General features: G+C 41.6%; 1 protein-coding gene across 1 annotated transcript in view; it reads left to right on the plus strand.

The window, feature by feature from the left end:
• The window catches only part of man1a2 (mannosidase, alpha, class 1A, member 2), a 136,842-nt gene that overhangs the window by 79,835 nt on the left and 31,906 nt on the right, over nt 1-25,101 (plus strand). The window contains exons 5-6 of the mRNA XM_028591185.1: nt 3,163-3,243; nt 22,335-22,429. Coding sequence (XP_028446986.1) covers nt 3,163-3,243; nt 22,335-22,429 — 176 coding nt within the window. The remainder of the gene's footprint in view (nt 1-3,162; nt 3,244-22,334; nt 22,430-25,101) is intronic.

Genomic DNA, 25,101 nt, shown 5'->3' on the forward strand with positions numbered 1-25,101 from the left:
GATTCAGCTACTCTTAAAGAATATGTTTTGTTTTTTAAGAGAAGGAAAGGTTAAAGGATGTGTTTCTGTCTCATAAAAGTGAGGCATGTTTGAAGAATATTATTTGACTTAGGAACCATTATACTTTAATTGTTTGAAGGAATTTCATGATTTAATGTCATGTTTGAGGCATATTGAACAATGTTGATTTATTGTTGGCCTAATATCAGTTTTAGGCTGTGATTTCTTTATCTGTGTTAATTTAAACTCTTCAGATGTATGTGGACGCAATGTCTTTTGAGTAAAAAATGCAAATAAAACTCCAGCAGTTCATAATCACTGTCTTTAGCTTGTTTAAAAATGGAAACTTTGGTATGACTTGACTTGTGACTTGCTTGACCAAAGCTATGACTTGACTTGACTTGCTTGATTGTCACAAAAATGACTTGGACTTGCTGGAGACTTGAAGGTTAAGACTTGAGACTTGCTTGCGACTTGCCCATGTGTGACTTACTCCCATCTCTGGTATTGACATTGCAAATTCATATAAGTATGCAAACAAAAGACGGATGATAAAAACAGAGGGGGAAAACCTTGAGGAGGAAACAAAAGAAGCAAGAGATACAGTCCCAGGGGTCTTGGACAAAGTGGGATCCACTCGAGAAGAATATAACGTAGGTGGAGATGAGAGGCATTCTTCACCTCATTCCTGTTGCAGTCGGGATACGACCCTCTCCGTGCCAGCAGCACTGCACGCGTGGGATGTGAGGGAGGACCCAGCTGCAAGTGACACGGGGGCATTATCACACATTCTGACAGTGTGCGAAATCATTTAACTCAAGGTGGATTGTAGGTGCCCCTATCTGCTTGCTGTCTTTTGCTGACATTAAAAGGAAACCAGTTTGTAGAGGTGCAGATAGAGCAGTCCCCTGTGTTTCAGGAGGGAGTCAGGTTTGTTACGACAAAGAGGCCAGAATCCAACCAGCTACAAATGGCTCACAGAGATAAGATGTTGGATGTTGGAAGGAAGCGCCACGTGATCCCCACCACTCTTACCTAGATACTGTATAATGCTGTGGTCCCCGGTAGATAAGAAAAAACATTCTGGTGGAAATGATAGTCCTGCGGGAGGAGGGGTGCCAAGAAGAATGGCTGTTTCCCTGCAATATGACCATTTCTGACAGCTTGAGACACTGGCAGAGAGAGCCTTTGGGATGGATTAAGAGTAGGTTTGTTGAGGGTAAATGGGCAGTGATTTGGCGACCACCGCTGACCCAAACCTGAAGGGTGTTACGGCCAAACTTCAAAACAGGTTATGAGTGTTGTCTGTGGACACCTGCTCCTGACTAAAGGCTACAGTTACCTCATATGGTAAAAATAAGAGAGCACATATCACACATTTCAATGGAATTGCACCTCATACAATTTCATGTGACAAATAAAATTAATTACGGACTATAATTTAGATTTTTATTTTCATCCTGACCGAGCCGACCCTCGTTAACCAATCATTAAATGTTTAACCGACAAGCGGGCAACTGAGTCCCAGTTCACCCGTTTGGGAGGCTGGGACATTTCCACATTCAGCGTCTGCAGACTCGTACCGGTCGCGCAGCCACGATGTTGCGTGCGTGCATTGTCGCAAAGCAAATATTGTTTTCAACTGTTTAACTGATAGTATTAATAGTCAAAATTCTTATTGTCGGTTAAACGGTTAATTATTAACATCCATAAAATTGATTTATTGATCAGTGTAAAGCCACTACCATGGACATTTGAGCTCAGTTCAGTATGGTAAAGCCCCATCAGTCAAATTTCAGACACTGTTCCTGCTCTCCTCCTCCCTCTCTCCCCCCATCCCTGCCCCCCCCCCCCCTCCCCCCCCCTCATCTCTTGTATGTTTTCATTTCATGTGTGAATAAAATCAGAGCAAGCTCACATTGTAATTTGTAAGTAGCTCTCAGCATTTGAATGTATTAGGCTGCAAGGTGTTACACTTGAATGATCTTACTGCAGCATGGTACCAAGAGAGTTGTCGACCACAGAGACTGCTGGGGTTTCTGGGAAGGCTGACTAGACTAGAAGAAGACTAGCAGTAGGGGGATTTTTCTTTAGGGTACATTAGAATTGAAAATAGATTTTGTTGAGATTTAGCCCCAATTACGCCATGATTTGCAAACAAGAAAATTGGGGTGAACACCAGCATACTCTCTCCTCTCCCTTGTGGCACCCAAAGTTAGAATAATATAACCAGGGTGACAACTGCAGGCTTAATTAGTGGAAGAAATATGCATATGACCTTGTGTGCAGTATTTATACACATAGTTGACTTTTTTTAGGAGCTCTGAAGGCAACATTTATGGCTGTCACACATTTTGTGCAATTCCACATCAATCTGTAGTCAGGTTGCAGAAAAACACCAGTGACACAAGGATTATTTCACTTGCTTTCAAATTCCACCGTCTCATCGGGGGGGGTGGTTTCGGAATAAAGCGTCCCTTTTTAATTGGAGGTTCAAATCATTCACAATCAACAAATCCTACCTGACCATGCAACAAGTGTGTATCAGCAGTAAAGTCCGGTCAAATATGTGGTACTGAGTGAGGTTGAACCAGCAAACTTCTCCCAGAAAATGAATGTTCATTTTATAAAATTGTATCGATTTGGCGTTTTTATTTTTATTGTAGGCACCTCTGCTATAAAACAGAGTGGGAGACCATTATAGCTAAAGAGAGCAAAAGTCATAGGCTACTTTATGTCTTTTCCTCATGTAATCTGCTTTATTTAATGATTAAATGGGAATAAAGATTGAGTTGTTATTTAATAATAATTTTTAAAGGTGTGTGGTAACCTTGATTTGACTTTCTTTTTTTTTCTTTTTTTTTGTTGAAGAATGCAAGTCTTCACCTGTGTAATTGTAATTAGTTTTGGAAGGTTTTGCAAACCACTTAGGATACAAACACTGTTGGAAAAGAGATTAAATGAAACCTAATCTGTGCTGGTGGTATAGAAACCCTCAGGGAGCTCAGAGGAAAACCCCAAACCTGTTTTTTTACACCTACTTCCCATGACAGAGAATGTTATATAACCAACAGAATATCCATATACAAACATAAACAACAAATTGTTTGTTTTATCCAATGTGATGTTTTCTTTTTTTCCTGTGCTCTCTTGTTTTCCCAGAATGCCGAGGTGTCTGTGTTTGAGGTCAACATTCGTTTCATTGGAGGACTGCTGGCCGCCTACTACCTCTCTGGACAGGAAGTAAGAACTCGTCTGGAATAATAATAATATTTCTCATTTATGTATCGAAGAGAAGACCTCAGTAGCAGTGTTGAGTGTTTATTAAAAAACGAAAAATACCTCCAATTTATCATTTTACTCCGGTGACCGCTACTTTAAGCTAGTGCATCTCTCCTTTGGTTTAAAACTGCATTTAAGATTTAACACACAACGTTTGTGTTGCGATTGAAAAGAACTCATTAGTTGTTATACAGCTTCATTTCACACTAGTGAAGCAGAATATATAATGGCAGGCATGTTCTTGCCTGTCATGCTTTATTAAATAAAAAAAGCTATAATTAGAAATTGCAGACTTGAACAGTGTTTCCTAGGAAACAGGAATATTCTGCCAATCATAGTGAAAAAGTTTGTCTTGATTAATTAAGAGAGGAATGAATAATGATAGAGGTTTGGCCCGAAGTTCAAAAGAGGCTCTGGATTTTGGTGGTATACCTATTCAGGGTTTTCCTGACGAAGATGAGAGAACAAATGCACTTACATAATTCGTTTACGGTTTGATTTTTGTGGACCGTCTTCTTCATTCTCGGAAAAGATTTTATTTTATTATTATTTTTTTTTTTAATCAGAAGCAAAGACGAGTAACGGCTTAATAAATGTTCTCCTCGTAAGGTGATAACAAAGCAGAGAACTAGAACTAGAATTAGCCATATGTGAGTGGAGAAAAAAACAATACAAATCATTAAAAAAAGCTGATCTAATCTACAAGTTTGGCTTACTCCCACAGATAAAGCTTTAAAGGTTTCAGAAAATACCCATTAATTTTTTGCTCGACCACGCTGAGTGATGCAAAGGTCGTGCGTTGGCTTTTTGAAACTGATGAACAGAGATTTGAAATCCCTCTGAATAACAGTTTAGGCTAAAGTGCCTTACAAGTAAAACTTACTTATTCTCCACACTCTCCCTCCAATCCCTTCGCTCAGTCATTCACCAGAGCCCACTCAAACGATAATCGAAGCAGTGTGTGGTGGGAAAGGAGGGAGATGGAGCATGGGAGGGCTCAGAGGAGAGACAGTGATGGAGGGAGCGGAGGAGAGGGTGGAGGAACAACTGGGACAGGACATTGAGGATGAGCCAGAGGGGGTGTGTGAAGGTGATGCTTACAGATAAAGAGATGGGAGTGGGGAATGAGGATGATGAATGGCCTAGGGGGGGGAAAGAAAATCGAGTGAGACTCATTCTTCACTCTCATTGGACATGTCCTTGAGCAAGGCACTTAACCCCTCAACGTTACTGGAAAGCTCCCTGGGGGAAATAGTGTGAATAGTGTGTAACTGCAGGAATATGAAGCAATGCCCACTCCCTGCAGACATGGTTTATCAGCAGCTTTCCCAGCTGGATGTTAGCAGGTCGATAGGGATGGGGTTGTGTTTGAGGAAGGGAGGGGCTGAGTTGCAAAGAGAGGGGAGAAAGTGGTGGGTAGAGCAAACGAGAGAAGAAGAAACAGAGCTGAATTAAGACATTAGTGCCCAAGAATACTGAGAGATGAGCTCGATGACATGAAAGGGAAATGAAGAGGGAAGTGAAACAGAGGCCACAAAGGAAGAAAGATTGAGGGACACAAAAACAGAATTTAACAGATGGAAAGTTAGATGGGATGCAGGGTAAAAGGAAAGGGAAAAAATACATGGATCAAAATGCTACTTTTATATATATATTTTTACATCTTGTACAACCTGGAGCCAAAAGCTGTTAATAATGAAGCATAACGATTGGATCATTTTTAGATTGGATCATTTTCCCCCTGCTGTAGCTTTTACTATTTCTCCAAAACTTTAATGAGTTGAGTTATTTTTTTTTTTTACCTGCTTCTGAAAAAAGAAATATCTTTGCTGCTGGTCCTTTCATCCACACTTTTCATTAACTTCAGCGAGTACATAAATATGCACACTAGTGCGTAGATCGTTAAACTGTGCATGCGTCATACTTGTGGTTTTGCTGACCGTTACGTGACGCTAGTTGAACCAGAATAAGGGCTGATGTTATAACGTGCACAAAACAGAAATGGTGTGCTCCTAAAACTTGATAAGAGGTTTTATTGTGCATGTAAATGTACTCCGCTGCAGCCTCGGAGAGTCACTGTAGCAGACCCCTGTACAGAGTCTCCTAAAACCAAAGCTTGGTTTCATGTCCACCACAGCTTCAGGTCGAGTCTGACTTGTTGTGGGTCTGCGTGATATTATACTGGACCTGACAGGACCAGAGCAGACCTGATAGCTTTAGTTTAGGTAGTAGGTATATAGTAGATTAAGCCTCCCAGCCAAAATGCAATAAATTACTGGACAGAATTTGGATTTGTTGTGTTGGACTTAGGGTCTATCACTTTGAGAGCATTGCTAATTGCCCAGAAGTGACCCATGCTGGAGAATCAGAAACAGTTTATTGCCAAGGAATTGGACTTGGTGATGATTGGGTGCGTAACAATAAACACAAAATTATGAAGACATAATATAAAATGAAAATAAGAAGATTTACAATAACATATGGAAACATTTTCAATGTGTGCAGTTGTGGAGGAATGTGCAAATTATTTAGCCTCGTGAGACCGTCCTGATCTCGCGAGCTCCAGTTTTCCACTCGCAGATCAGTCTGGCATCTTGAGGCAGAGAAAATTTGGAGCCGCTCGCCAAACGACCGGGCCAATCAGCGTTGGTTTTGAGATGGGTTAGGTGGTGATAGACAGATGGTTTATCCAATCAGCTAACCAGTATTTTCAGACAGCGGTCCGCAAACCTGAAATGGTGTCTTTTATTCCTAAATTCTCGTTACACAAACGGAAAATCTCCTTTACCGACATGTTGCTTGCTTGCTGAGCTAACGAGCTATGCTTTGCCTGCAGCAGCAGGGGCGGGCTTGTGGTAGTATTTTCATACGCTTCGTGGATCTGATTGGTTGATTTGGCCCGTCTATCACCAACATAGGTGATAGACAGATGGTTCATCCAATCAGCTAACCAGTATTTTCGCCCCTTCCCAAAAGTTCTCCAACGGAAAGTTCCCAGATGGATATGCCGAGCAAATATGAAGCAATCCATCTGGCGGAGTCAGGTTACAAATTATTGGCCATGGGATGTAAAAGTTTGCCGTATAAGTGCATAGTAAGGATGTGCGTTACTGTAACGCAGAACGTCAGGAGTAAGGCTGAGCAATTTCATCGATTCTGCGATATAAATCGATATTTTTTCCCCCAAGAAAGTATAGATTTTTATGCCGCAAGTATCGATACATAAGTCCCATTCAAATTCCCCGTGTTGACCCCCGTTCACGTTGCAGGAAGAGCGATTTGGTCAGCCAGCCTCTAGTGTCGCTGTAGAGCAGCCAACGTCAACTGGCGGCCCGCCGCCAAAGCTTTTAGTCTGGCCCCCAGAATAATCATGAATTCACAAAATGTAAAGAGGAAAAAATGCGTTCTGCTATTTATCATTTCAAGCATTTAGAGCAAAAACCCAGCCCCTGTATTTACATCTCTATTCACATGCCGGGATTCTGTAGCCTACAGCGATGTCCGAGCCCCACACACACGGCTGAGCCGAGATGTGCGTGCGTTAAAACACACGAACAGCATGAGCCGAGATGTGTGTGCGTTAAAACACACACACACACAGCTGAGCCGAGATGTGTGTGCGTTAAAACACACACACACACAGCTGAGCCGAGATGTGTGTGCGTTAAAGGTTAAAACACGCAGCACCTGAGTGGGAACGATACAGAGTTACCAACGGCCGCTGGGGCAGATGAACTCGCGCTGGTCTCTTTTCTGTAAATAGGCTCCAATTAAACCTTCGTGAGTAGAAAGTCAATACTTATCAATGCACTCACCTGTGTAGACCGGCATAAACATGTAGAAAGCGATATTTCAATCTGCTCAGTCCACCGCGCTGTTTTACGCAAACACAGCTCTACTCTGCAAATAGCGAATTTTTACAAACAAGCTAAAACAAAAGCTGTCGGTTTATAGTCTGTTTGTCTGTTTTATAACTGTTTATCTTAGGTTGCCGGGAATCTGGAAATTTTGACAAATTCTTGTAAACCTCACTGCTGGCTGAACAAACCAAACTCTCCGCTAGAGCGGACAATCTGGAGTTACTTAATATGCACGTGAATGACGCAATCGTTATGTTCAGTGATGATGATGATGATGCTGGTTGTATTATTTTGCAACAACATCGTTTCATTGCAAATGAGGCATACATGACGAGTGCATAGCCTGCTTATCAGTCCATTCATCATTAAAGCTGGGCTTTTGGCTTTTCCACGTAAACTTTTTGCTTCAGCCTCTTTGACGGTGACATGTTTACCTGACAACAGCCTTTCTTTCTGCAAGCATTTTCCACCAATCAGGATGCTGCATACTACAATAATGTTTCCATAATCATAGACTTTAACCATCACTCCTCAGTAAACTGCCTCCTAGTCTGAGATCTTTTTCTAGTTAAAGAGCCAGTTTCCATGTTTTTTAGGAGTTTGCTCACACTAATACATGTTAAAAAATAGTAGCATTAATTCAGTAAGAAGGAGGGGAGAGTTCAAACGGTTTCTGTCCGGGGTGAGAAGGATCGGCTACAATCTTTCCTGGCCGCCTCCAGGTCCTGAAGAGACGGCAGATTGCAGCCAACCACCTTCTCAGCGGAGAAGGTGGTCTTCCCTTGTCCTTGTCAGTGGCAGCAACGTACCAGATTGGGATGGAGAAGGTGAGGATGGATAGTCTGGCTATCACCAGGCCGAGCTCAATCTTTTAAGATTGAACATTAGCCTGGGGAGTCTGCTCTGTATTTTCTACTGCGCAAGAGGCGTGATCAACGGGCACAGTTCAAATGACTCTGTACGCAATTGGATAGTCCTTCAACCAATCAGACCAACGATCCAGGTGACGTAGCAGCGGCATCAACGGGATTGCCGCGCTTCGGTGGCCGAATGTAAACAAAAAGCTGCTTGGTCGCTTCTCTTCTCCATCGCCGTCGTGTTAAACCCACCAATAGTGCGCCAGGTGGATAAGCCAGTTTGTGATTGGTTCCCCGCAAAATTGTAACAGAAGCAGGATAGATAAACGTGGAGGTTTCCAGCCTGAGCTGCAGGGCGAAATCAAATCGCCGGCAGACGGGGCTGGGGTTACCCAGTCTAGAGGATGGACTCAGTGATGGCGGTGTACGAGTGCACCATCATTGCCTTTGGCAGGTGGAACTTCTTCAGCAGGAAGAACATCCTCTGCTGAGGCTTTTTGACGAGGGAGCTGATGTTCAATGGAGACGCCATCTATGAATTTCACTATTGGCCTCTGTATTCATATTCATATGCTGTCTACAGTGTGCGCTTAATTGCCATTTGAAATAAAAAAAAGTTTACTCTTCCAAGAGTAAACTTGTGTAATGTTGAAGTGAACTGGGAAAAGGAATGTTTTTTTTTAGTGTCGGACCAGTTTAGATCATTGTAACCACAATGTTAACCACATTTTCCAGCCAGTACAGAGGTGAATAATTCTTTATGAAGATTTAAAACAAGTGAAGGCTATGGCAGCATTTCAAAAGTGCAAGTACGACAGGCTTATTAGGCTAGGCCCAGATATTCAGATCCACATACAACTCTCACAGAATCTGCTGTAAATGACAAAACAATAGAAGTGATAAAAGATTGGCAACAATCTTCTTATTAGACAAACTAATAAAGGACAAACGACAGCAGGGGAATGACCAAATACAAGGAGAAAGAGAGACCGAGGAGGAAAACACAGACGGCAGAATGTGACCGAGACAAACCTAGAAGAAGGAAGAGAAAAGCGACTGTGATTCAGAGAATAAGAGTTGGGGATCAGCATTCAGGAGGAGTTGGTTTGGGAGAGTGGAGGCGGAGCAGCAGTGATGGATTGTGTTTACTCCTCTGTTTGTCCGCAGCTTCAATTCTTTTACTCTCCTTCTGCCTCTACCTCTTTTTCTGATGTCCTCACCACCTTCTACTCTCTTTTCACACTTCTGTTCTGCTCTCCTGTCCACCTGTCTGCACTGTTCATCTCCTCTTTTCACTCATTTCCATGCTGCCACTTCTCCTATTTATTCATTTTTATTTTCTCCCCCTATCTCCCTTCTTCCTGATTTGTCCATCTTGCCCTCTCTTCCTTCCTTTCCTCTTATCTGTGCCTATTATCTTGTGTTTCTCTCTCTCTCTCTCTCTCTCCCTCTCTCTCTCGCTCTCCTTATTCCCCTTTTCTCCCTCTTTTCTTTGTTTTTAATCATCTTTCTCCTCATCCCTATGTTCTTTTGTCCTTATGTCCTTTATTTTTCTATTGTGCCTTCTCCTCATTCTCTTCTCCATTGTCATCGGTCCTTTTTATTCATTTTCCTTTCTCCAAATTCCCCTATTTTTATTTTCTCCTCTTTGTCTTTTCCTCTTTACTCCTTTATCTCCAAAGCATTCCCTAAGTTCTTTCCTAATGTGTTTCTTTGCTCCATCTGTTTCTCAGCTTTCGGTCTCTTTTCTTCTGCACTTCACACTTTTCTCTTTTCTCTCCTTTTCTCTCTAAATTGCGACATTTAGTATCTTTCTTTCTAAAAATCCACTCTTCTCAACCCACCCAACCTAATCCTTTTCCTCCTGCTTTCATCTTTTTTCACTTACTTTCCACTTGTCCCACTTTAGTTTTTTTTTTCTTTACTCATCTCTTCAGTACACCCTTGCCTTTAATCTTGTACCTCCTGTAATCTTAAAAAAAACAGTAAATGGCTCTCTTCCTCCCTTACCAGTCTTGTTTGGAGCTTCTCATCTCACTGATGTTGCTCTCCTGCTCTACCCTTTTTTCCCTTGATAATTCTATTACTGCTTGTCCTTTTCCTTCCTTTGCACTTGTTTGTATATCATGTCCTCTGGTCTTTTTGTATATGATGCGTTTTTTTCAAATGTTGCACATGTCGCAAGTCTCTCTGCATAATGTACTATAAATGTAAACTTGAACAGGTTAGGATCATGAAAGAGCAGAACAAGTGTTAACTATTGACATTTACAGGAATTTGTGATGTTTTTGTTCTTTAATCATACCCTTGTTTTGTGGAGCTAGTCCTCCATTTACAGCAAGAAGACGAGCTTGAGGATAACATGACTGATTTCATCTACAAAGTCCTCAGCTTTTTTTTTTTGTGCTTTTTTTTTAAGATAATTTTTTTATTGACAGGACAGCTGAAGACATGAAAGGGGAGAGAGAGGGGGGGGAATGACATGCAGTAAAAGGGCCGCAGGGAGGAGTCCAACCCGGGCCCGCTGCGTCGAGGAGTAAACCTCTATACATGGGCGCCCGCTGTAACAACTGAGCTATCCGGGCGCCCAAAGTCATCAGCTTCTTTTACTGGCAGGTAGAAAAACGTATCACGAAAGAAAGAATAACAGCTCCAACAGTGTTTTGTCCACCTTTTGTTCTTGCAGCTATTTTGGCGTGTGGTGTCTTTCTTGAGTTTGTTCTGCCAAAGCCTGCAGCTCATTAGCCCACTGGTGTGTTTACCTTCCCTTTTTTTATCCAGAAACTTAGCAGTTGTAGTCACAGTATAACTACATTTGATTGGTGTTTTCTCTGGTTGTTACAACACATGGGATGGTTAAGCTCAGAGGACCGTAGGCTTTAGCAGAATGTCAATGAAGTGGATTGTAGTATGGTACTGTACACGTGTCACTCTGGTGTTAGAGAAACCGTGGTAGTCAAGTCTCCCACTCTGCATTTAATTTTTCTCCTTAAAGATACATTTTGGGGCTTTTCTTGTCTTTATTTAATAGGACAGATTAAGATTAGGGGGAGAGAGAGGGGGATGACGAGCAGCAAAGGGCCTCGGTCAGAATTGTACCGGTGGCTGCTGCAGCAAGGACCGAGCCTTGGTACATGGGGGCACGCTCTACCAGGCGAGCTACTAGGGCGCCCCCATTGATGCTATGTTTGGTATCCATTGCTACAACAGGCCATATTTCACTAATGGCATACCCAATTAAATAAATGGTACTTGCAACTAATAAACTACCACTCCAATATTTTGAGAAATATGCTCGTTTGCTGTTTTTCTAATAGTTTGATAAGAAGATGATTATCATTTTAATCTCTGAAGCTAATGCTGTACAGTAAGTGGGTCCTGAGCATGTTATCCTAGCTTAACACAAAACTGGAAGCAACTTTCTTCTGTTAAAGGTTCAAAAGCTCTTCACATTACAACAAATCCAAAGTTGTTTTGTTTACGGAATTCATTGTATTATATGCTTTTAAAACGTTTAGAAACAGAACATTTGAATTTGTGCTTTAGCAGCTGTTAGCTTGCGCAACAAAGCTATTTCTAAGAAAACCAGCTCAGACCAGCAGCTATTGGAATTTGGGTTTGAACAGGTCCAGATGAGGTGCCATGCCAAAAGAATGCTCAGTGTATTTGGCTCTTTCTCTTGTGACACTAACCCCGAGCTTTTGAGTACCAAGATGACAGACAGACACCTCTACAGTATAATGGGTTATATATAATATGCAATTGATGAATTACACCTGACAGATTTCCTTAGTCCAAGGCCAGCACCATCTATTTACTAATTTATGATAAATGACTTACTGCAGATGCAAGTGTACAAAGGACTGTATACTATGTCATTCCTCTATGTGGCCCCAAGTTTTCTTTTTTCTGCCAAACATGCATTATGCATGTGAGGAGAAAAAAAATAAACCTTGTCTCATTGTTCCTTAAAACAAAATAAAGGGAGAGCAACTGGAACCACAATGATGACTTGAGGGAAGGGGAGAAGGTCAGGGCAGCAAGAGCAGCCCTGTAATGTAGGATAATGAGATGACAGCGTCTAAAAGAAAAGCTGCAGACTCCACAGGCATAAACACTACAGCACAACTGCCCTGTGGAAGGATGGATGGATGGAGGGAGGGAAGGAAGGAGATAAAGAGATAGGCAGAGCATGACAGAAATGGAACAGCAAATGAAGAGGAGGATGGTAAAGAGAAAGGGGGGGCAGAGATAATGATAGTGATGGGTGAAGGATAAGGATAATCAGAAAAGAGAGAGTAGAGCAGAGAGAAAGACTTCAGGGGCCAAGGAGGGAGGAGAGCATGGAAAAAAAAAAGGGAAGCAGAGACGAGGGAGAAAGTTAGTTTGGGGACTGCGAGAGATAAAGGGAAAGGGAAGGCAAAGAGATACCGTAGAGGTGGAGAGAGAGAGACATGATGACGGAAGGCAGAAAGTGTTGTGATAAACGGCAAGAAAATAACAAGTCTGTTTACACGCCTTTTGTCTCTGCCACCGAGAATTGTGATTTGAAGCCTCTCTCCGAAGACGTCCTGTGTTCTTCTCTCGCTCCTTCCCTCAGATTCGTGTCAGTCTTGCTCCTTCATGTTTCAATTCTGTCTCTGTATTTCTTTCATTACCCTACACTTTGCCTGTTCCCCCCCCCCCCCCTCTCACTCTCTGTCTGTCTGTACTGTGATATAGAGCTCAGCTGTCTGCTGATATGACTGCAGCATCTACCCTGGCCCGTCTCTTTGATCTCGCCAGGGAGCATTTGATTCCCTCGCATTTTTTGTCAAACACTGAACCCGTCAAACAAATTCAGGGCATCGCACTCCATCTGACTGACTGCCACTACGCCGCTGCCCAGCAGGAAGTCAGGGAGACGCACATGGGATAAAAGGGAAAGAGTAGGGGATTGCCTGGCAGTGCTGCATTTTAGAGATGCAGCCCAAACAAATTTGAGACGGTGCAAACGTGTCAGGAGGTACATTCTCTGGGGAAAGGTAAGCAAGTCGAAGAAATGTAGAATAATTACAACACCATCACTGGGTCCAACAGCAACACAGGCTTTTCACTCAGGATCTGGCAGGATTCAATTCAATTTTATTTATAGGATCAAATCATAACAAGAGCTATCTTGAGACACTTTACAGATAGAGTAGGTCTAGACCACGCTCTATAATTTCCAAAGCCCCAAAAATTACAGTAATTCCCCCAAGAGCAAGCATTAGCAGTGGCTGTTGCGACAGTGGCGAGGAGAAACTCCCTTTTAGGAAGAAACCTCGGCAGACCCAGACTCTTGGTAGGCGGTGTCTGACGGTGCCGGTTCGGGTTATGATGAACAGTGGCATAATAGTCACAATAAGGATAATGGAACAGGGACTACAATGGTAGTCATAGTAGTTGATGCCATAGCCGGGCACAGCAGGGCATTACGGGATGTAGCGTGGCACAGTAGAGCATGGGTGGACGCGGCAGGACGCAGCAGGACGCAGCCGAACATTGCAGGGAAGAAGAAACATAAGGGCTCCGGGGAGTTAACTCCCCAGAGCTAGGTTAGTAACAAGCTTTTCTGGGACAGGATGAACATAAAGGATGCACAATGCCAAAGTGTAGACAAATAGACTCCTCATTTACTAGTTTTGAGCATTGAGTGTGGGAGTAGCTGATGCACAAAAATAGAAAGAGGGTGTCTGGTAATGCTTGGGGAAGGAAGGACCTCTGCATCGCTCCCTGAAGCTTGCAGCTCGTTAGGACATCCTCATTGAGTGTAATGAGAGTGTCCTGGTTCTGTTAAGTCTCACTGGCAATGCTTGCTGTTACGGTGCAGTGTGAAGAATGTATCCAACCATTGATAGATTGCTAAAAAGGTAAATTGACAGTATTGTGTACAAAGTCTTTGTATATGAGACAGGACATGAGATGGGCAAGTAAGAGAGCAGCACGTATTGAGGCCACCCCAGTGGTTTCTAGCAACAGTCGTCTAGCTTCCCGTGGGAGTCCTTTTCCCCTTTGCAGATATTGCTGTGATGATGTGCTTAGTAACAGCAGGCAGACACACGCACGCACACACACACACACTACACACACACTACACACACTGAGTGAACGAGGGAAAAGATTGTGTAACAAACGGGAGAAATTTCAATTTCATCACAGCTTTATGAATTACGCTCTGCAAACAAATGCCTTACCATGCCCATACTAACCGGGGAGGGAATTACACGGCATCTGTCCAACACCAAAATGTAATAGTATGATTCAACCACGTTGCAAAAGTCACATAGGAAGAGGAGTTGGAAGGACGAAGGGGGCAAAAGACATTCCAAATGAGATTAAGTCAGAGAGGTGTGGCGAAGAGACGGAAATGGATGTAGAGTGGGGTGAGGACAGGAAAAGAGTGAGAGATTTTTGTAATGGAAATGACAAGCAGAAAGATGTGGGGAAATGGACCATGCATTGAGAACAGGAAAAAGAAGAGGTAGAGAGTTAAGTTAATGAGGGTAAGATGAGAATGATGTAGAGTGGGACATGAAGGAAAAGATTTCTCCGTGGGAATTAATAGTGAACGCATGGAGATGTATGCGGTAGTTCATTAAAAAAAAAAAGTTCCACTTTTCACTTGCTCAAGAATTGCTGGACTTCCCTCCAAAAAACTCAACACCATGTAACCAGAACATCCAATTGCACGTACTCTAGATGTCCTGCTTTTTACTTTAGTGGCTGTCCCACATTTTAATTTGTCTTAAAGCTATAGTGCATAGTCTCTGTCGCCCCCATGAGGAATTCTAAATAATGACAAAAACACTGTCTGAGCACCCACAGGATACAGGCCTTCGGTGATCGCGCACCACCCCCTCCCCTACACCACGCTGTTGCTAGTAGCGTTTAACCAGTCCAATCAGAGAGTACACGGAGGATTTAAAAAAAAAAAAAAATCATGATGGACTCTTCAGAAGAGGTAATTTTCGTGTAATGTTTATGTCCTCTTTGTCGCCAAAGCTGAACGCTGCTGTTGTCCTTCCTCAGCGGTGACGTAAAACGCATCGCTCGAACTGCTGCACCGGACAACCTAGCCATGCTGAGAAATACAGAGAGTTTTGTGGAGCTTAATTAGCTTTGTATTAACTCATTTGGCAGTGGCTTGAATGTAACTGCCGTTCATTAATATAAAATAGTTGCCCACTATAGCGCTAATGTTTTCTTGCATTTTTTTTATCTTCAGCTGTCCTCAGTGGTAAAGACAGTAACATTCAAGACAGGATAGTCTAGGACTTATGCAGTATAAGCACATCAGGTGAGTGCAGCAGAACAATGAGCCACATATATTCCAGAGTTTGGACGCTTAAGGCAGAATACCTCATCAGTCGTATCCTTTTCAAGACTTCACAAGTGTACCATTTCCATTAATGCTTAATGTAAAGCTGACAGCAGTCGGTGTGCTACGGTTCAATAGCAACAAATGCAGGAATCGTAGAGCTAATTTGATGATGGTCCCCATGGCAGCTCATCTTTGTGCCGCCTGCCTTTGATGCGGCCCCACTGCGTGCTAAACAATATGAGCAAATGGATCAGTTGATGGCGAAGTGGCATGACAAAGTAAGGAAATGACACAATAATCGCACACACCCCCATACACACGCACAGCGGGTGACTTAATCCTGTCTCTCCTGCTTGCCCTCAGGGCCCTTCTTACTAAGCAGGCGCATTCAGCACATTTCACAGTTTACCCCTTAATCCCTTTAGGAGGCTCCATTACATGTCAACAGTGGCCCACTGCTTACTCCAGAGACATTGTGTGTGTGTGTGTGTGTGTGTGTGTGTGTGTGTGTGTGTGTGTGTGTGTGTGTGTGTGTGTGTGTTTAATGTATTAACAGATTGTTCATAGCAATGTGAAAAATGTTGATCTTGTGACATCATTTAGTTCTTTTCACACAGTATATTTGTTATGGAGACTTTTCCATCAGGAGAGACTAAGTTAGTGAAATATTATTAGAATTTTTAATATTACCTGTACTTATTGTATGGTAGAACATACGTAAATTAGTGTTATATGTAGATATTTTGCAAAAGAAACCAATAAGGGCTTTATCTTCCCAGGGTTGTTATACCAATACATTGTTTCTTCAGATAGAGAGTTAAAGCACACACACAAACAATCTTATGATACAAGCTTAAATACAAGGAACACCTAAAACACTGTTGACAGGATTGAGTTGGCAGTTCAGGATGTCTGTGTATAAACATAATGTGAGCATGTGTTGAGAGAAGATCTACATTTACCTTTTTTAAATTCAAAATCCAGTACAGTTTACAATTAGCTTGTGTTTGTGTTTTTGACATTTCCATATGTGACTTTTTGTACTTGCACACACTCTGTTTATTGTGTTCCTGTCTAGACTCATATCTGTCAGAGCTTTCTTAGCTTTACAGTGATTTCAGTTTCTCCCAGCTGCTCACAGCTTACAAATGATATCCTCATGTGTAATAACTGGATCATTGGCTGAGTTTAGGACGTGTTTGAGTGGCGGATTACAGCTCTCTCTGTCCCTGGGAACATAACATTGATGTGTCATTTGGCAGACAATTTTCATCCAAGAGCTCCTGAAGGGACCATCGCACGCATGTTATAGCACAGCTGATCCCAATAGGAGTCAAACCCCTCACACTGGCAGTGTTAACGTCATTCACCATGAGGGCCACAACACCAGCCTGCCCCCCCTCCCCTTCTAACCCCCTCACCCTTCCCTGCCGTATTTTAAATCTGCTGTCTGGGAATTTGGCCCATGGAAACAAACAACCCAGCGGCCTCGGGGCACTACTAATCCTGAAAGAGGGAGAGAATGCAAAAAAGATTAATAGGAAGAGGAGAACAGAAATTAGATGTGATGGGGAGAGTGTTGAAAGAGAGAGAACATGGTTGATTAAAGAAAAGAGAGATAAGTGGGAACAGGCAGAGGAGAAATTGAGAAAGAGAAGAAGGAAAAGAGATGTGTATGGAAGTATAAGGACTCAATGGATACTGGATTTTTAGACAAATACCGGAAATTATATCTTATATTTTGGCTATACAAACGAATAACAACAACTTTTGATAAACATTCCTTAAATATGCTTGTCATTGTAATCAAAAATAACCTTGTCGTCACTCTCTGGTGGACAAACTATGTTTTGGAGTATACACGATGATGTTATCAGCCAATTTTGACAGAAGTATTCTGTGATTAGTCAAAATTGGCTTATAATATCATCCCAGCCATGTGATGTTTGTGTGCTCTCTGTCAGACCAAATGTATTGCCTAACCTTGTGTCGTTTCCCATATCTGTGGGGGTGTGTGTGTGTGGGTGGGTGTGTGTGTGTGTGTCTTCACTGAGAGAGTAAATCCTTCAGTAATCGATTTTGAAGTGTCCTGTGATACATTTTAAAAGGCTGAACACTAAAGCTGTAATGACCTGGTGGGAGAATGATAAAAGTTAGGGAACGCCAGACAACAAAGTGTCTGGGCTCATCCTCCTATATATTATTATTTATTTTTTTTACCTCAAAGTTCTCAATATCGTAATCCTGTCTTCTTGCTACAATAAATATGTCGTCAACAGGGTAGATGCACATGGGCCTTGTGGTTATTCTGCTGCAGTGATTTGGAGATGTGTCATGGAGCATTGACCAATTCAGTAGTCATTGGTAGAAAAGGACAGACTGTCTAAGGGAAGGTTGAATAACTTTCATTCAATAGAAAAATGCAAAGTTATGATTTGCTCAAAGAACTACTGAGTGCCAAATCCCTCCCTAGCCTGTTTGATGGTAGCCCATGCCTGATCTTGAGGCTTTTTTTAAATTATTATTATTTCTGTAACAAACCTGTAGCTGCAACCAGAATATCAGATTTGGAGTAACATTGAATTTTGAAATAAAATAAATATATATATATAATGTCCTAATGAGACACTTTTTTTTTTTTCTCCATTTTTATTCATGTGAATTTTATCAGCTTGAGTTTCTGTTCTCATTACCAACAAAAAGTCTGTTTTGATGCCATACTTTGAGAAATATCAACATGTTTTCTACCAAATCCTTTTTTTTTCTATCAGCCATACCCCACACATACACACACACACACACACACACACACACACACACACCCCCACCCATACCCATCACACCAAATAGATGCTTTCTTAAAATCCCTATATAGACATTGTCAGTCTAAGGTGAAGCCGTGAGAGGCTGGTGTCTTGTTAAGCCTTAGACAGTTTCTGCCCTGGTTGCACCCAAACGGATAAAGTGGATGCCTTTGCTCTACTCGGGTTAAGCATCTGGCAGTGATATTCTGTTACCATAAAGGATAACTCATTTATTTAAACTTGCATACTGATCATGGCCTAACGCCGCCTTCACACTGGCAGTTGAAATCAACTCCGAAACGGCCGGAAGTCATTCATTTCCTGTGGAGATTCGCAGACCGCATGCGAAGGGGTCCGAAGGGGTCCGAACCGGGTCCGAACGAGTGCGGTGCAAAAAAAAATCGTGTCAGTTGGTCATCCGGATGCGTTCAAAAAATTGAACTCTTGCGAAAAGCTACGGATGGTTCCTATCCGACGGAAGTTAGCGTTGCCATGGTACTGATAAACAAACCTGCTAATGCTAACTGTTTAGCTAGCAACAGACACCGAACTATTGACATTATACCGCTATATCACATTTAACCGACCTGACATGTCAACGTCGTGGGCAACTTTACTCCACGCAGCAGCCTTTCTATTTATAGCTGTATAAGAGAGGTCAGAGAGAATCGGACATTCAGACACTTATCAGTCCTTCTAGTTGTTCTGCGCCATTTTTGTAAATCGCTTCCGAAGCTTTTCAACGGTGTAGTACGACGTCCGCTGGGGGCGTATCGCGTATTACGGAGCTGATTTCAACTGCCAGTGTGAAGGCGCTGTAAATGCATAAACATCAGGGATCAATTATAAGTAATATAATAATATGTATTGTTTTTTTAACTTGTACTATGGACCTTCCTTTTGAGTCCTGAATAAAGTCGTCATTATTATTATTATTATTATTACCCATGTTCCCATCCAAATGTAGCTAAAAAAAAAAAATTCCGTTTCCAATCACTACTGTTAGGCAAATATTAGGAGTTCGAGATAAGTAGATGGTGATGCTAATTCTCCAGTCAGGTACCATTAAACCACTGAAGAAGAAAATGGTGCAAAGACATGACTTTATTAATAGAGCGACAGTCCATAACAAACTGTAGAAAACATGATGGGAATATGACATTTATGTCTGTTTCATGTATTCATTTGAAGGAAGGTTACATTCTCCTCATTGCTCAACACAGACTTGATATTTTCATCTGCTGCCATTTTTCACACGTAGCTCTGAAGAACGAAAACAATCGGTGTTGCCTACACCGTGTTATCCTCCTGCTAGCGTTAGCACCCAGGAGGCTGAAACCGGGGAAGTTTTAAAACGTGCTTCCAGCCTCTTAACGTGTTCGAAATGTCATTACAAGTTCCTACCCATGTGAAGTGATTCCTGTTGAGATGGCAAGACTTAGGGACCGTCTACAAACTACAACACCAAAAAGAGATACAAAAATATTTTCAAAAATAGGCATATGCTTATTTTTTAAAAGTGCTGTAGTACAACTAGCAGGAGACAATTTATAATCGAGGTAAGTTTGGAGACACTACCTTATTTAATCATTAAATTAATAAATATTTTTCTATCTCTTTTCGGTGTTGTACTTTGTAGAACCCGAAGCACTTGTCTTGCAGTCTCAACACCGGAACTAAACAGAGCTGAATTAGCAGAACTTTGATGCATTTCTTTCACATCTACTGCAGTCAGATTCACTGTCGCTACTGACAGCACTCCAAAAATACAAACAACAGAGCTACGTGTTGAAATTGACCGGAATTCTCCTTTAAGTCTTTAAAGCTTCATGTAGGTCATGATTAGTTCAGAGTTTGCTTTTTCCCCTAATTTTCAGCATTTCCACTCAGGTTTTTTTAATGCGCAAATTGAAAATGAAGTGGATGGAAAGGCACCTATAGTCTTTTTGATCCTCTCTCGTCCTGCTCACTAATATTTCTCCTTTCCCATCCAGGCGCTTCATATCCTCCTCATTTGACTGCATTGTTCTCTCTCTCCCTCCCATCTTTGTCTATTTGTCCCATGTTTAACTCCAGTTTGACCTCCAAGTCCTTTGTAAGATGTCCCACTGGCTGCTTAAGTATTCTACAAACACCAGCATGTGTTATTGCTTACTTTGCGAGACAGCAGGAATTTTCCATAGATCTGGTCTCTCTATAAAACTGCTCAGCCCTGACAGATTGTGTTGACGAATCAGCCTCCGTCTGCCCCGTGTCTAAGTACTTTTTCTTTTGCTCGGCTTTGCCTGGTTGCTGTCTGCCAGTTGTATATCTCCCTATTCGTCCGTTTATTCCACTACGGTCTTACAGAATTAAAATCTACGTTGCAAAACTGGAAATTGAGCGTCTTAAAAAGGCAGGGACTGAAAGTCTTGAGCTATTTGCTTGTCAGTGTTTATTCTTCTCGACTTTTCAGACAACCTGGATCAAAATGTAGGCAGCTATGCAGACAGGTTGTAAAGCGGAAGGACCTCTTTGATACACCCATCTGATGTCAGTCTGGTATTAAGACTGTAGACAGCCTTTTCTTGAACATTGTTCAGTGAAACTGGATTTGTAATACCAAATGGCATCGTCCCTCAACCAGTTCGCATGTACCATGGACTTGTCAGGAAGAGAGCAACACCACTAGTGCAGCAGATGTTTGATAGAATATTCCCTTAGCAGTAGTTGACGAAAACATTTTCATACGTGACCACAGTCACACAGTGCACTTAAACTTTTTTTGCTGCAACAAGACAAAGTAAAACATTGTGGTTCTCTTTGTTGACTTTTCTAAGCAGAAGCATTGTTATGTCAAAAATGATACACAACGTCGGTTTATATCAGCAATTTATACTACTAAAATACTGGCGCAGATTAAAAGATTAAACATTAGGTGGTATTTTACATAAGTATTTAGGCTGACACCAATGTCCGTTTGGTGTCTGTCTTTCTCAGCTCTATTTTTGTCTCTCTGTTAGTTGTTTTAATTGGATTAAGATAATTTTTACAGCACGCGGTTCATGAATGCCATGTTTTTACTTTACGTGTGCTTGTCAACTGTCAAAAGCCCGGCTCGTACAGTCCACGACTTGCTGTGAATTTCTAGCTTATGTTCATTGAGGTTTGCTATTCATGCTCTGAATAGATTTTAGTAAATAAGCTTTCATGTTTTGTTTAGACATAAATGTGACACCTTTGTGTGGATATTTGTGTGGGTTGTTACACTCTACAGGTGTCCCTCAAATGAAAATCCAGCTTGAATAAAACATATTGTTAATAAATTGAGTATTATCAAGCAAAGGATAACAAGGAAAATGTTGTTCTCTGATTGGCCTGTGAGAAAATAAATTACCCATGAATGAAAGAAAATCAGTTTACTGCGGTAAAAATGATTTACCCAAGACTAGTCATGGAGTCTGAACACCTGTCCTGTTTGTCTTGAATCGTATCATGACTTTTCGGTCTTCTTGAACACCAACTCAAGTTACATTTTCAGCTTTCAGCACATGCTTGTATGCAGTGAGCTCAGCTGCAGAATAACCTTAGTTTGCTTTTATCTCTTTGATTGGCATGCTGAGAAAAGAACAAGGGCTGCAGCAGCTTTTCCTGAGCCTTCATCTGTCAGACGAGTGCAAGAAGTTGTGTAATCTCAAAAGGAACACATGTCCATTTCTCCCCATCAGTGTGTATAAATTAGACGGCAATCATGATAATAGAAACCCAACTTTTGTGTCTCACTCGCTGTAGTTTGACCTCCAAGCTTTTCTTCTAGACATCTCAGTTGTATTCTGCAACATTTCATATCACTGCAGCACAGTTTGAAGGGAGGTTTTGCGTATATTAGTCCGCCAGTCTCCTTCATAAATCTGTTCCGCTCCGACACTCCGGGGCCATCATTTAGCAATCGTTTGTCTCCTGACATCCCAATCTGCCTTATTTGCCTTCATCCTGCATTTGTTTTGATGGTTGGCAGTTGTTTTATGCTCGTACCTGTCAGCTGTGAGAAGAATATTTAGCAGGGAAGGTTGATGGATTGGAGAATGTTTCAAGTGAACATAATAAGATGGAGAGTTAACCAATGTTACAGTTTAACCCTCTCTATATCTTTCTCTCTCTCTCTATCTCTCTCTCTCTCTCTCTCTCTCTCTCTTTTCTCCCTCTCCAGGTATTCAAGCTGAAGGCGGTCCAGCTCGCAGAGAAACTGCTTCCTGCCTTCAACACCCCCACAGGAATCCCCTGGGCCATGGTCAACCTTAAGAGGTCAGTGACACTGCCACTCCCCTTCATCCAGTAGCTTACCTGAGATGAATATGAAATGAAATGTGCCACTCAAAATCACTGACAGTTTACCGCGCAGCCCGAAACAAAATACTTCTTGAATACACTGAAGAATGTCTCACTATATGTAGCTTATTAAATGTAAACCTGCTGCAGCGAATACTAGCTGTGAACACAACACTGACATTTTATCACCTTGTATTGTAATTATAAAAGGATTGATTATTGCTGCATTATAGTCTCCAAAAGTATTGAAATGTCTCACACTGCGCATTAATACTGCAACAACTCAATTTCGAAATGTCTTTTGATTTTAAATATTCAGTCTACCCACACAGTTGTTTTACTCTGTGGGTTTGTAAAAACTGTACTTACGCCTACATCATTATCATTACATAACATCATTTTGTTACTCCCAATGCAGGTTCACTCAATTTTAACTTTTAAAGGAGTTAAATCGGTTTGAATAACTGACAATATGTGTGTGAGAGTATGGCTTTAAGTTGTAGGGGTGAATTTGTCTTTAAACAGGCCGCAAAAGAGTCTTAATGAAGTGTTAAATTAAACTTATAGAAACCTGTGTGTGTGTGTGTGTGTGTGAGATATCAGCATCCTGTTATATGCATTGCGTCATTGTACAGGAGAGGGTCTCCTTTTCTCGAGATAATAAAAATGGTTACACATGGTCATATAGTATATGCCAATGCCCCTAGGAATAACTGTACACACAGAAAGTTAAAGCAACACTAGAGCACTTTTCCCGCTTTGGTCCCCCTACAGGTTGGAAGCAGAGTTGTCCATTAATGTCTCATTCGAACTACAGATCCGCTACCTGATCTGGCAAACTTGCATAATGTGATGTAATGGACAGTTCCGCTTCCAACCTGTAGGGGGACCGAAGCGGGAAAAGTTCTCTAGTTTTGCTTTAATCTAAACGCACACATATAACCATACCTGCAAACTAGTTGCTTTTTGGCGAAAATCGCAGTTTTGAATTGGGAAAATGTCATCCACGTGATTCGTGTAGATCCAAAGAGTTTTTAGACCCGCTGCTAATACGGCACCGGTGCCGTAACGACCGTTATCTACCGGACCGAATTGCAACGCGGATTTCGGTGCCTTATTTAGGTGCCACTGAAATGCCTGTGCTTCTCTCTGATGCTACGAAAACGGACATTAGAGGCAACCTAAACATCGCCGCATGTCACGCTAGTTAACGCTACACTTGGCAGCAGGTAACGTTAGCCTACCGTTAGCTAGCAGCTTGAGTAAACACGGTTAAAATGCTAAATGACAGCTAAACAGTGTAAAAGTGTGTCTGTATTTCACTGTAGAGGAACGTATGACAGTGTGCAGGTGCTGTTGTCGGAAAAACAACACAGATGTTGCGTTCACTTGAAACTCGCCTCGCCATACTCATGCTGCTTTCAAAGTTATTGTAAAATACCCTTTTCCCATCCAGTGGTTGTTTTTGTTGTTTAACAGGAGTCTACTGGTGAAATAAGTTATTGTTATAAGTTATTACATTTTTAATAAATCATTTAATTTTGACCCTGTGGCCTTAGCAATAAAAAAGCCGTTCATTTTGTGCTCCTTTTTTAATATATATAAAAAATCTTTTTAAAAGTACCGTTTTAAAAGCCGAGTTTGCAGGTATGATAACACACGTGTCTCTTTTTGAGCTTGTTCAGACAAATGCACCACTTCCTCCTCACACACAGGCACATACACACACAGACACACACGTAGCAACCGATTAATGTTACATGCACTCATGTAAAATTGAAGCAGTTCCAGACGCCTCCTGTGTCACATATGGTCATGTGTAAATGTGACCAAGACAAACTCCTGAACTGGTGGTGAACCTGTTGCACAGGCAGCCATCTCTCCAACGCCAACACCGTGTTGCTGTGTTTCACTAGAATAAAAAGTAGATTTTCTGGTTTGTTGGTGTTATAAAAATGAAGCGGAGTCCTTGCTTTGAAAAGCGCATCTGTGAAAAGGTCTTGCCTTTAGAGAGAATGACTTGCATTTTAAGGCATATTTAGACTGCTGTGATATGTAAATCTGTGACCAAACCAGATTATTTGCAAGTTACACATTTTTTATTTGACAATCAAACCACAGGTTACTTCAAGTTGCAGTTATCAAGATTCATGTTTTTCATCTTTTTTTCTTCATTTCATTTTTTTTCTCTATTTTAAATGCCAGAAGTTTGTATTTGTGGGCTTTTTATATTTAGTTGTATATTATTTTCGAGACCCTGTTTCAGTCCAGAGATGGTAGAGATAGAGAGAGGCCAGAGTCTCGACAGGCAGAAATCTCCCAACCTGATAAAGTATGCGTTGATTCATCCGTCCATATCCAAAACCCTGTCAGCCCCTGCGGGTACAATATGATCATTTTGTTCTATGCGTCAGTTGAAACCTTTATTACTCTTTAATATTATAATATATTGTAGAATTATGATCTTTGTTTCTTTGTCCAAGCCCCTCTCTCTCCCGGTCTTACTTCTTGCTTTCCCTCACATCACATGCATGAAGACATGCATACTAGGACTACAGTTGAAAATTAGCCGACTGGCTAACACTGGCGCATTTAAAGAAATGTTGATTAATGTGCATTGTCCTAATCAAATAAACTTACAACAATCA

Source organism: Perca flavescens, chromosome 11, assembly GCF_004354835.1.
Source record: "Perca flavescens isolate YP-PL-M2 chromosome 11, PFLA_1.0, whole genome shotgun sequence".
Lineage (NCBI taxonomy): Eukaryota > Metazoa > Chordata > Actinopteri > Perciformes > Percidae > Perca > Perca flavescens.